Source organism: Marmota flaviventris, chromosome 4, assembly GCF_047511675.1.
Source record: "Marmota flaviventris isolate mMarFla1 chromosome 4, mMarFla1.hap1, whole genome shotgun sequence".
NCBI classification, from domain to species: Eukaryota; Metazoa; Chordata; class Mammalia; order Rodentia; family Sciuridae; genus Marmota; species Marmota flaviventris.
In genome coordinates this window covers 8666683-8679633 of record NC_092501.1, presented here as the reverse complement: position 1 = coordinate 8679633, position 12951 = coordinate 8666683, and the positions used below count along the sequence as shown (strand labels likewise).

Sequence of the window (12951 nt, the reverse complement as noted above, 5' to 3'; positions counted from 1 at the left end):
GTGCCTTCTTTGTTTGCCTGCACATTAAAAAAAAAAAAAGGCCTATGGAGAAGATTGGGGGCTGCTACCATCTTCGAATAAAAAATGTCTACAATCCCAACTGCACCTTGGTACATCTTCTTTCAACTTCCAGAATCCCAAACCTTTTTTCCAAATCTGAGTCCCTGCAGGACAGTAGCATATTGGCTGCTCCTTGTTTGCATTTTATATTTACATTTTTTATTTAGCATCTAATAAATGAAAGTACCTAACTTTAAAGACTCCTTTTCTTGAGTAAAAGTAACCTTTTTCTTTTCATTTAGTATTTGTTTAAAATGTTTTATGTTGCCATGTGCAGTGGCGCACACCTGTAATCCCAGCAGCTCCGGAGGCTGAGACCGGAGCCTCGTGAGTTCAAAGGCAGCCTCAGCAAAACGCAAGGTGCTAAGCAACTCAGTAAGACTCTGTCTCTAAATAAAGTACAAAATAGGGCTGGGGATGTGGCTCAGTGGCCAAGTGCCCCTGAGTTTAATCCCATGAACTTAAAAAAAAAATGTTTTATATTCATGAGAAGAGATGATTTTCATTCATTAATGCCTTTCATTCCTAAGATGAGAGCTTACAGATGTGATATTTGGTGATTTCAGTCATCCTGCAACAAGACACACTGGCACAATGACATGAAGCCCTGTGCATCGCTTTTAAGGGACCCTCCTGATTTATTCATAACCTATGTAGCCATGAGGTACCATTTCTTTCAGCATCAGGGAGAAATGTGTTTCATTTAGGGCTGAACCAGTTAGTCAATGGTGCTGCAACCTCTGGTATTTGTATTCCGTCCGTTGATTTACAAAACGCTTTGCTGCAATTGTAGCCACAATCACTGCGTTCAGAGCAAGAACCACGAATGAAAACAGATGCAGACGGTCAAAAGGCTGGCTCTCAGTTTTGTCTGCATGTGTTTGATGCAGAAGTTCTGTAATTGGAAACAAATTTGTTTAAAGACTATTAGCATTACAAAAATTTGGTAACATTTATATCTCAACATAATGACTCTTATGCATGAATGGGTAACATTAATGTGTAACAATAATTCCAACACAATCTAGAGGGAACGTTATCAAATATTTAAATTAATTATGTTTATGTTTAAATATATTCATTTCAAATGATTGACATAGTTTGATTCCTTGTTGTAACATGAACACCATGTGGAATTCAAGCATAAATAGTCCAATGAAAATTCAGATTTGTTTATTAATAGTCACTCTGTCCCATGGTTATCAAATATCTATTTGATTGACAGAAAACAGTCTTGTTTATTCCTTCATAACAGAATACTTTTCTAATATGCAGGGTATTTCTCTAATGGCTTCCATTCACAAACTTTCAAATAGTTTCAAACTATTGCCGAAGGGACACCATACAAGCCTTTTAGTTAATGTATTTATAAAAGTTATTAAATTTAACTTGATTGTTCTCTTTTGTTTTTGCCACAGAAATATTTTACTACAAACCAGAATTGCTCCTATATAATCCAAACTAATAATAACAAATAAATACGCAAGTCACAGGATTTGTTGCCAGCATCACTTTCACGGGAGATAAAATCACAGAGAGTTTTTATTTCTTGTGGTTTCTCTTGTGCCATTTAATTTTGGACCATCCTCAAGTATTTTCCACTGTCTCTTTCCCATGCAATCTGGCAGATCTCAGTCTCAGTCCTTTCGAAGGAAGCTGGTTTGTTGTATACTAATATAATAGATTTTGTTTTCAAAAAATAACTACTAGGACTGGGGATGTGGCTCGAGCGGTAACGCGCTCGCCTGGCTTGCGCGGGGCACTGGATTCGATCCTTAGCACCACATAAAATAAAATAAAGATGTTGTGTCCACCGAAAACTGAAAAATAAATATTAAAAAAATTTCTCTCTCTCTCTCTCTCTCTCTCTCTCTCTCTTTCTCTCTCCCCTCTCCTCTCCTCCCTCTCTCTCTCTTTAAAAAATAAATAAATTAATTAATTAAATAACTACTTTTTTCAATAGGCTATTATGTGGGATGCTTGTTGATTTGCTTTACTCATTTAGGAGTTCACATACATTCTTTCTGATTCTTTATCTGCTGTGGCATCTATAATATGAAGTTGGTAAGCTAACTTATTTTTAGAATTGAGTCCAAAAGGCATATAAATGATGGTGAATCATCAGTATCAGGAGCTTATCCCGTTGTGGCATCCATATTACCAACAGATAGAAATAAGTACTAATTCCATGTGCTTAAAACTCATCACTTATTTGCTAAAATCTCTATTATAAATCTGTAATCTGCATATTTTAAGAACAACTAGATTTGAGAAGCATTTGATGAGCCATGAGTTGTTCTTAGATCATGAACCAGCTTTGTTCTTACCTGAATTTCCACTCGAACTGCGATCCCTTTTCAGACGAATTGGTCCCAAGATGGAGTCGGCCTTCCACTTGTATGAAGAAGTATCTCGCTTCCTTCTAGAGACACAGCCTTGACTGCAGCGAGACTGATGATCACTACTATCACATATCAAAACCTTACACTGCAGATATACAGAGCTCAGACTTCTCAAGAATTTAAAGGCACTAAACTGGAATCTTCCATAGTGTCTCAGTAAGGGATACACCTTGCAAGTCTCATCTCGACTACATCTGGAACAGAGTTCATGAACACAGTCAGAGGACACCCAGCAGCTCAGTCTGTTCCATATTAAAAAGAGATGACACAAAGTTTTCTCTCGACTGTCTAATTTGTAAATCTAGAAATCACTATGAAAGACAGCATCTGTGGCTCAGACCACAGATCTGATTCCTGGGTAAGACAGAAAGATTCCTCCTGATGCTATAATTCCTGTACATGTGAATTAACCAGAAAATCAATCCCTATGTACTGGGACTCAAGCACCCTTCCTAATATGCTTGTTGTTAATATAGATAAATGGCTGGTGTAGTTAAAATCCATCCACTTTTAGGGAAAACCTTTCTTTTCAAAGAACTTTATATTTTTTCTCTTAAGAATGCTACATATATTTTCCTGATGACATTATATTCTAAAGGCAACATACATTATCTTCTGGGTTTTTGAGGAAAAGAATCAAAATGTACAAAAAAGCAAAAATGTAAATGCAGTCTTCTTAATGAAAAACAAATTTGTTCTCCACCAGCAAATATTTCATAAATACATCTAAAATTCTAGAGGATACCGGTGCCTACATAAATATTTTAATTAAATTATTTGAGATTAGTAAGCAGTTACTGTGTTTTATAAATTGATTAAGATAAATTTAATAAAATTCCATGGTAGTAGCACTAGGAAAAATTTATATGTATCCACGTACAAAAATATTACTTCATTAAAACGATTATTACTCCTGGGAAGGAATATCATGCATCAATTACATTAATACCTACCCACTCTTGATTAAGTCATAGATTGGAGATGCAAAGTCGTATGTGGGAGATGCTCTACAGGTATCCAGAAACACCACCAAGTTTGGGTCTGAGGTGTGCAGACTGACTTGAACGAAAAGTGTTTGGTTCAGATCCACATAATACGGTGACTCAAGTATGGGATTTTCGAATAAATCAGACTCAAAAAGAGCCATGCTTGTGTTGTATTTGCCCAGTGCAATTTGATTTTGTATAACGTCATCTTCTGTTATGTACATCATCTCCACGGTGGAATTATGTTCCATTTCACACTTCACAACAATCTGGAGGTGTTTCTGGCGGGTGATCACTGCCGAAGTTGGAGATGCAGTGAAAGTGATTATATTGGTGTAAGTAATTGAATGGTCTTCTACCTGCCAAAGAAGATGGAATTCAAATTTTATATTTTAAGCCCAGTAATAATTTACAGCATAGATGTGAATAACACTTGCAGGTAGAAAAATAATGGGTTTTTGTTGTTGTTGTTTTTGTGGTGCTGGGGATTGAACCCAGGGCTTTGAGCATTTGAGGCAAGCACTCTACCAACTGAGCCATATCCCCAGCCCTAACATAATGTTCTTAAACCGTGAGATAACAGCTTTCATGACAAAAATACTATAGCCCTTAAATGTAAATTTTATTGAAGAAATGTCCTGGGAAATGACGACACTGTGGAATGAAGGACATAGCTTATCTTAGAACAACTTGAAGATAGAATTGGATGGAGCTGCTTTCAGCTACATTAAAATCTATTTTGAATGCAAATTTGCAGCCCTATGAGACTTCAACCCCTACAACATACTGTCCTTAACTTAGTGCATAAAGAGCACTTAGTTAGTGTGGTTACCTGGGCAGTTTTCCAAATGTACACAGACAGAAGCTCTGAATAGGGGCTCCCTAGTCTGCCTTCCTCAGTTGAATAAAGCCTGTGTGTTCAGTTTTGTAAAAAAGAAAAATAAATAAATACATACACACACACACACACACACACACACACATATATATATATATATACATATATATATATATATATATATACATATATATATATATATACACACGTATGTATGTGTATGCATGTGTATATATATGATATATAAATATATGTACTATATATATAAATCTCTCTCTATATATGTATATATGTATGTGCGTATGTGTGTATGATTTTTAACATCCCAAGTGAAAAGCTCATAGTATGTATTTAAAAGGACTTACTGGTTGAAAATCTTTGAGATCTTGAATGGGAGTTCTAGAATATGTAAAACAAATCACAGATGTACAGTAAATTTCTTTTTTTTTTTTTAAGGATGTCTCTACCTTCTGTCTTTACAAGGGAAGGGAAAAGACCTTAAAAATCCAGCCCAGTTTTTGTTAAGTGTAAGATGTAAGCATTTTTTAAAATACTTTTTCAGTTGTCAGTGGACCTTTACTTTTTATTTATTTTTATGTGGTGCCTAGAATTGAACCCATGACCTCACACATGCTCGGCAAGTGCTCTACCACTGAGTCACAACCCCAGCCCAGATGTAAGCATTTTATGCACAAGTGTTCCCAGTAGACTGTTAAAGCCACAGCACATAGATGTTCAAACTCTCCCTAGTGAGTCTTCAGTTTTTCACCTTCTGAGCAAGACAACCACCCTGCAACCCCCTTGAAGATGAAGGCAGCGATTTGACATATGTGTGAATGAGTGTGCACCTTGTATATCCACACATGCCCATCACGGCTGTGCTCTGTGACAAAAGCTTCCAGGCATTATCCAAGCCCACCAGCAGCCGCCTTCAGCATTTGGCAGAACCCAGGTGTCAAGAGTTTCACTTTACCCTTTTGATTGTACCACATTCATCCAGAGGAATAGCAAATTCCACAACGTTTGATACTTTGGGTCTGCAAGTTGGGTCATTTAGTTGTAAGTTATTCTCATTATAGCCAAATGACTCCAGGTAGAATTTGTTTATGATGACTCTCATCTTGTCAGAGGCACAAGTTAAAGATGCTATTGGGAAGAAAAGGAAGGAAGAGAGAGGATGATCACATTGGGGCCAGGTAGGAATTTTAGAAATTGGGACTTTCATGTGCAGTTGAAGCCATAAAAAGCCAAAACCCATATTGCCCTAATGGGTAGTTAAAAGCCTGAGATACTGGAGCAGTTATATGTACATTTTTTATAATGTTCACTGTCTTTGGGGCTAGAATCTAATATTTTTAGTTGTCTTTGCAGAAAGCATTGAGGAAACCAGTCCGTGTTTCTAAGGAAGCCTTCCTTCTAAGGAAGTTAATAAAGTTATGTATTTCCTCTTGGATCAAGTAATGCACAGAACTGTCTCAGGTTACAGCTACCCGCCAGTAGGTATGACAGTCCCACATAGGAGCAGCCAGAGGAAGGCTGAGAATTTAGGAGCAGTTTCTATGTATGCAATATATCCAAGAAACATAAAACATGACTTACTAGTGTTGACATTTTCTGCATAAATTGAAGTGTAGGAAGCAGAAAAGCCCCGGTAGGAGTTGGCATAATCTGTAGATAGCACAACCGTCAAAGAGTCTGAGGAAGACTCAAAAGTGGGTGTCCCGCGACCACAGACTTGTTCAATTAGGCCAGAGTTGGTGGAGGAGCCATCATAGACAGCGATGAAATCAAACCTGCAGTGCTGATCGACTTCCAGGCTAAGAATAAGGCCTCCCATGAAAAGGCTTTTCAAACAACAATCCAGTGCTATTTTCTATCATCCCATTCTTAAGCGATTAGAGATTCGTCTTTACAGTGGCATCATGGGCTTACGATGATAACCCTGGGTCTATGTCAGTCCCTAGCCTCGAAAATAGTTCACTTAGTTCAACACAATAGTATTGCTAAGTATTTTCCCTTCTAGGTCAATTCTTTGAAAAAGTGCCCACAGGGGGGAGGATGCCTGTGATCATTTCCCTTCCCCAGGTCCCCCAGTAGCCAGGTGGATTCACTGCTTTGCTCCAGTGGAAGTCGACAGAAGTACTTACAAAATCTCTTTGAAGCTTAGTTTTATCTTATAACCTTTCTCTACGTGTATGTGCCACACACAATAAGCCAGCTCTGGGTGCGGCTTTGGGTAATTGGGGCTGGTGAAGGATCCTTCCATAGCATCCAGGTAACCACCACAGTTGGGAATAGCTGTAAGGAATAGGAAGGTTATCAAGAATGTTAATCAAATACAGACTTCTTTTAATTTCTGTTTGGGGCATGAAGTTAACCTGCTTCCCCTTAGTGTCATTCCATTTTTGTCTTTCCTGTGGAATGCATACTGAGGTTTTCATTCTTCTTTATCACTGGACTTTCTGCCCCTGAGTACAGTGGAGAGAGGGAATTTTTATACTGTTGCCAAATGGATCATACTAAAGCAATCTATTGTCCCTCCCGGAGAGGCCCTCCATTACCCGGCCTGAGCCATAGACAATACAGACACACTCCCAGGGCCAGCATCAGAGGTTCTTCCTCACTGGGCTCCAGCCCAGCTGTCCAGTCTCACTGGCCACTTGCACACGACCTGCTATTCCAGCCTGCCCTGTCCTCCCAGCTCTGCTCAACGCTGGTCAGCTACAGCCCTCTGCCTCTGCCCTTCCCTATTCCTGCTTTATTAAGCTCAGCTCAGACATAGCCTTCATGAAAACTCCCTTGTCTCTCCCTGTCCTGCTAAGTACACAGGCAAGAACGGGGATGAACCAAACAAAGAGGCAACATGGAAGACTCCTTTGGGGGAGATATAAAATGGCTTCGATGGTCTGAATCGGATAGGGGCTGGACATCTCAGTTACCTGGGCCTGGGAAAAGCCTGACTGCTCCATTCCAGATATTTGATGACACTGAGAAATCAGTGGAGTAAGCAAAAGAGTGTCACATTTAGTTCTGGGCTTTTCAAAGAAAACCAGAGTGGAGCCTTCCCCTGTGAATCCACTTGCTCAAGTTCTCAGCATTCTACTCTGGGTAAAATGGAATTAAGGTGCTATGACTGTGGAACCACCTAACATCTGACATCTAAAACTTAGGCCAGCTTTTCTCAACACCTGCTTCCCAGTCTTTGTTGGCAGACTTACCTGAGGGACTTGATAAACATCGAAGCCATATCTAACAAATCAGACCAAGGGAGGCACCACAGACTCGGCCGATGGCCTCAGGGTCCTGATTAAACAGGCTGAACGTAGAATCTCTGCTTTGAGCTTTAACACAGCACCTCTCAGGCTGGAGCCATCTGGTCAGCCACAGCCCTCTGCCTCCCATGGGAGCTAGTTAGAAGGAAGAGTTCACAGGCTCCCCTAGAACCAAGGATTAAGAATCTCGGAGGTGGAGCCCGAGTCTGTGGCTCAACAAGTTCTCCACTTAACACCCCACACACTTGAGAAAGAACTGCTGCTCTCCCAAGTGGAGAGATCTCCAGGGAACACACTCAGACTCAGCATTACAACTCAGGCGGGCAGGGGTGAAACCTGTTTGTGGGAGGGCTGGGGAAAGGATGTGGAGATGTCGACTTACAGGTGCCAGAAGAAAAGAAGTAGTAGAAAATAAAGACAGATCTTTGGATTCTTGTGGAGTCTGTGAGTATTTGAAATGTCAGTGTATTGTATGATGATTCAAAGACAGGAACAAAGTCGTTTTTACTGCAGATTTTCCCTAGCAGAGGCCCATTGGTGGAGTTTCCATCAAAGACTTGAATGTTTTCACTTTCGCACATTCCATCTGGATCCAGCCTGTGGGCAGAATGTACTTGTGGCTAGTGAAGAGACACTTCAAAAGGGGTTTCACAGAGCAGTCAACTGCTCAGACTGGCACGATGATTTATGAAGCAGGGGCACATCTACTTTCATTCAAACCTCTCCAAGACCAATCACCATCCTCACCATCTTCAAAACCAAACCACACACCATCAGCCTCGATGGGCTCAGAAGGCGAACTGATTTATCTATACCTTACATCAACTAACATTAAATATGGGCCTAGAAGCCAGGACTTTGCTCCCTCTCCCATCTCCATCACTCCTGTCACCCATGTGATTATTTTGGTGTAGAACCTTCTTAGTTAGAGCTGGTCCCCATGGACGCTTGATAGCCAAGGCTGTTGAGAAGCAAATATTCTTCCATAGCCGGCACTCAAGGTAAAGGGAACCTTAGCATCTCCCAACTGCCCCTTCCTCCCCTCATATCACCACTTCCTCCTTCACACAGAGTCCCATGTTCTGCATTGGACAGGGCAGTCCAGATTTCAGTTTTCCATCCATTCTGATAGGGTCTCCTCAAATGTCCATAAGGGCATATGTCCAAGATGGCTTAGAGCAAACAATCCTAGGGTAGAGAAACCAAGTTCCCTTTGCACTTTAGTCACCCATGGGTGGTGTAACTTTGAACAAGTGATGTAAACTTTTGTGTGTGTGTGTGTGTGTGTGTGTGTGTGTAGTGCTGGGGATTGAACCCAGAGGCTTGTGTGTGTGAGGGAAGTACTCTAACAACTGAGCTATATCCCCTGCTCAGTTTAAACTTTCTTGACCTCAGTTTTATCTTCTGTAAAATAGGAATATCACAACACTGTTTACTCTTGCAGGAGATTTAGTCTATTGTGAACATGAAGCATCTTCCATAGGCTTGGCACACAAGTGATCGATAAATGCTAAATATTTATTTCTGCCTTCCCTTTCTTCTCATGCTTTTGTTCTCTTTCTCTCTCTTTACAAATCAGGAATAACATCTATGTTTCTTAATAATTTTATCATCCCAGGAAGTAAAGTTTCTTCTTTCCCTTTTCCTCCGGGGCAGTCAACTCTGACTTCAGTGGTACATGGCCACAGTTCTCAGTGTGGTACCTGGACCAGGAGCATCGGCGTCTCTTGGGAAATTGGTTCCTATGCAAATTCTCAGGCCCCACAACCCCACAGTAGAGGCCCTGGGGGAGGGGTTAGCAAATGTGCCTCAATGAGCCCTTCAGGTGCTTCTTATGTATATCAATGTTTGGAATCAGGTTTAGTGCTTTAAGGCCTAGAATCTGGAATTGGTCTAGCAAGGTCATTTCATTCACTATTTGTGTGATCTTGATAAGTTTTTAACCTCCCTATGTTTGTAATCCTAGTATTGACTTTGAAGGACCTCTGTAAGCCAGTGCCAGCATGTGGTCTCCATGGGTAACTATAAGCCATCATCACCATCATCATCATCATCACCATCATCATTAGAATTACTACCACCTCCAGTGATGGCTGAATTCTTTCCACAGAGTGACTTCCCCCATACTCCACTGAGCCAAAGGTCAAGCACACTTGATAGGAAACTGAAGGCTCTACTTACTGGACATGGGAAAAGATGATTCTGATGCTCTTGTTTTCTGGTCTCTCTATGGTCCAAGTGCAGTTCTCATCAGCATTGAGTTTCAGGATTAGGGCTTTGTGGGTCTCTGCCAGATTGGCTCCTCCCAGACTGGCAGTGCAGGTTGATCTGCCTGGTAGAGACCACACCTAGTGTTGAGGAAGGTCCTCAGGCCCTGACCCTCTAGTAGCGACTAGAACCTACCTCCTACACTAAATATTCATACAAGCATGCAGCTAACTGTAAAGGGCTTTTTGCTCCCTCCAGACTAAGCTGTAAGCAATTGATTTTTCCCCCTTGGAGGACTAGGGAGAAATTGTAATTTTCCTTCAAATGGTCCATAAAAGCAACTATAGTAACATTTGAAGAAAGACAGTTTTAAATGGAATCTTTATATCCAGAATGTGTAAAGGATTCTTACAATTCAATAAGAATCTAATTAAAAAGACAAAGGACCAGAATAGACATTTTTCCAAAGATCAAAACCTCCACTTATAAAACAACAAACTTCTTTTTTTTCTTTTCCATCTCAGATGAGTTGAAATGTCCTCACAACAATAGTCTTTATTTCGTTTTACCTAACAGTAACTATTAATAGTATGTTTATTAGGAAAAATCAAAAAGAAAAGGCAATCAAGAAAGAAAAGTCTGATCCCACAATCCCATCCACCAGAACCAATCATCATTAAATCCTTTCTGGGAACATGTCTGGACTCTTTCCTCTTCTCTTCCAAATTTCTGAAGTGCTTGAATGCATGTGTAACACAACATCATATTGTACAAATTTAAAATAATTCCTTTCCCTCTTATAATAAATGCTTTCTTGTAGATCCTTTTCTCATAGATTTTTAAAAATTTGCCGGTGTTCTTTGTTGGATTCACCATAACAAAATAAATGTTGGAAATTTATATTGTTTTTTAATTATATAAATACACATACACTCTCTCTCTCTCTCTCTCTCTCTCTCTCTCTCTCTATATATATATATATATATATATATATATATATATCATGTACTCTGATTCTTTTCTGAAGATAAACTCTCTTACTAGCAAACTTGCCCAGTGTAATTCTATGTGTTTTATATCTTTCCATGTACATTGTCATACAAGCCTGAGTAAAATTAGTACTAACTCTGAATCCCACCTACAATATTAAATTAGATTTTTTTTTTCTGCATTGGAGCCAATGGCAGATATGAAAACTTGACATTCTGGAAGAAGCCTGGTAATAGAAGTTCTTCCCGCTTGTACTGAGAAATCTGGTTCAATTTTCTTACCTTGAGCCTCAGTTGAATTCAACTCTGCCAAACTGGAGGCAATTAAAAGAGCTGAAACGATGAGCCTTCCTGCAACCTCCATGTTTATAAGGGGCCAGGCAGCCCCTGAGGCTAGCAGGCTTTTATATCTCTCTGTTTCGTAACCTTCTGGTTTCGTAAGCTATCAGGCCACCTCTAGGGAAACGTGTCAGTTTGGTAGCACAAGGGGCGATATAGGTGAGAACACAGCAGCTGTGTGACTGCATTATTGCCAGCAGTCCCCAGAAGGCAGTGCCTAGCCTGAGCTCTTTATAGGCCTCAGCATCTGGCAGGGTTGGCACTGGAGTAATTCCTCAGGGAAATGACCTGGTCTTGAGCCTTGGCCTGTTTGTAAGGATCACCAGTGGGGTGGAACAGGTGACAGTTTAGGCCTCTGCTGCTCTTCCCCAGTAATGAAAGTCTTAGGGGGTCCAAAACTCAGTGGGACCAAGGGGTTATATGGCACCTGAGAGGACTCTGGGCCACTCAATACCTACTAGGGTAGGTGAGAAGAGAGGACAGAAGACAGGGAGGAAAAGAAAGTGCAGAAGCTTCTAAATGGTTTTGCCTGCAGGAGATGAAGCAGGTGGGTCAGAGCCCCTCTGGCACTGGTCCTTTGCTGCTCAAAGAAAGGAATCCTGGTGTCTAGATTGAATCTAGGAAGAGCAAGTGTCTGTGTGAAGAGGGCTGTCCTCTTTCTACCCATTCATTCTGCAAATGTCCATTGCCTACTGTTCTAGGGCTTGGGAACACACAATTGAACACAAGAGATACAGCGCCTGCCTTCCTGAAACTTGCACTCTAAATGGGGAGACAGACAACACACACACACACAAATATAAATTAAAATTCAGAGAGGGAGAGGTGTTTTGGATACAGTTTTAGAAGGAATGGATTCTTACAATTCAATAATTTAAAGATAAAGGATCCAATTAAAAATGCAAAGGACCAGAATAGACATCTTTCCAAAGATCAAAACCTCCACTTATATAGCAACAAATTTTCATTTTCTTTTCCATCTTTTCCACAAGGTGATTGGATAGAATGGCTGCCGTAAGTGGGGAGGGCACAATGTCTGGTGGGCAGAAGGCATCGTGAGAAGATGAGATCTGGGCACAGAGACAGGAGGGAGGCGTTCCCGTTCGATCTGGCTTGAAGGTTGCATTGTAGGCAAGGGGCAGGAGCAAAGGCCCTGCACAGGAACCAGCTGGGCAATTCCGTAGCACTCGGGAAGGAAGGAGACAGCGTGGCTGGACCTGAGTGATGGGGAAGGAACTCAGAGGGGAGGGAGGGAGAGCAGGGGATGGTCCAGGGGAAAGACCTGTGTGGCAGGGGAGCTGTTTGGATTTTGTTCTAAATTGCATGGAACTTTTTGGTGGAGTGAGACTAATTCTTAAGGAATCTCCTGAGACTAAATCTTAAGGAATCTCTGTGGAGCTTTGAGATGGGTGGAGCCTGGGTTTCCTAAGTGGGAACCTTCCTAGCCACCCTGCACCCTTCTGTGTTGCTCTTATGGCTCTGCAGCCCAGGAACCCTCACTAGGACCCAGGACAGGGGCTTTCTGGGGGAAGGCAGGTCCTAGACAGTGCCCCAGGCATCCACTCCTTGTTGGGTCCTAGGTCAGATGTCGGCCCATACCTGGTGCTGAAGCACCAAGGCAGCCCCCTGTGAGGCTGGATAGTGATGCCCACAAGGAGCTGGGCATCCCTCAAGATCTTTGCACAGATTTGCTGGGTTCCTGTCTTCTCAGGGTGGGTGGCCACAGAAGAGACAGGGATTGTGTGTCCTAATGTGAGAGTGAGTAGGGGACAGGCCTTTAGGGAGGGGACCATTCAAATTACTAATAAGGGCTCCCCCTCTCCTATGGTCAGGATCTCCTCACTTCCTACTCACCAC

The 12951-nt window shown here is 41.3% G+C and overlaps 1 protein-coding gene across 1 annotated transcript; it reads right to left on the bottom strand.

The window, feature by feature from the left end:
• Nucleotides 1–678: 678 nt before the first annotated feature.
• On the bottom strand, nucleotides 679–11119 carry Cuzd1 (CUB and zona pellucida like domains 1). The gene is made up of 9 exons (XM_027930251.2): nucleotides 11038–11119; nucleotides 9740–9890; nucleotides 7941–8155; nucleotides 6434–6584; nucleotides 5886–6103; nucleotides 5260–5432; nucleotides 3416–3807; nucleotides 2388–2656; nucleotides 679–955 (listed from the first exon to the last, which is right to left on the bottom strand). The coding sequence occupies exons 1-9, from the start codon at nucleotides 11117–11119 to the stop codon at nucleotides 783–785; spliced, it is 1824 nt and encodes a 607-aa protein (XP_027786052.2). The 3' UTR covers nucleotides 679–782.
• Between the last annotated feature and the right edge of the window lie 1832 nt (nucleotides 11120–12951).

Excerpts from the sequence above, each read along its gene's own strand:
- Cuzd1 (XM_027930251.2), bottom strand. The coding sequence starts at position 11,119 with ATGGAGGTTGCAGGAAGGCTCATCGTTTCAGCTCTTTTAATTGCCTCC. Across the intron at positions 6,585-7,940 it reads CTTCTTTTCTTCTGGCACCT|CTATTCCCAACTGTGGTGGT; the intron begins GTAAGTCGACAT and ends TATTCCTTACAG. Across the intron at positions 5,433-5,885 it reads TGCAGAAAATGTCAACACTA|CATCTTTAACTTGTGCCTCT; the intron begins GTAAGTCATGTT and ends TCTTCCCAATAG.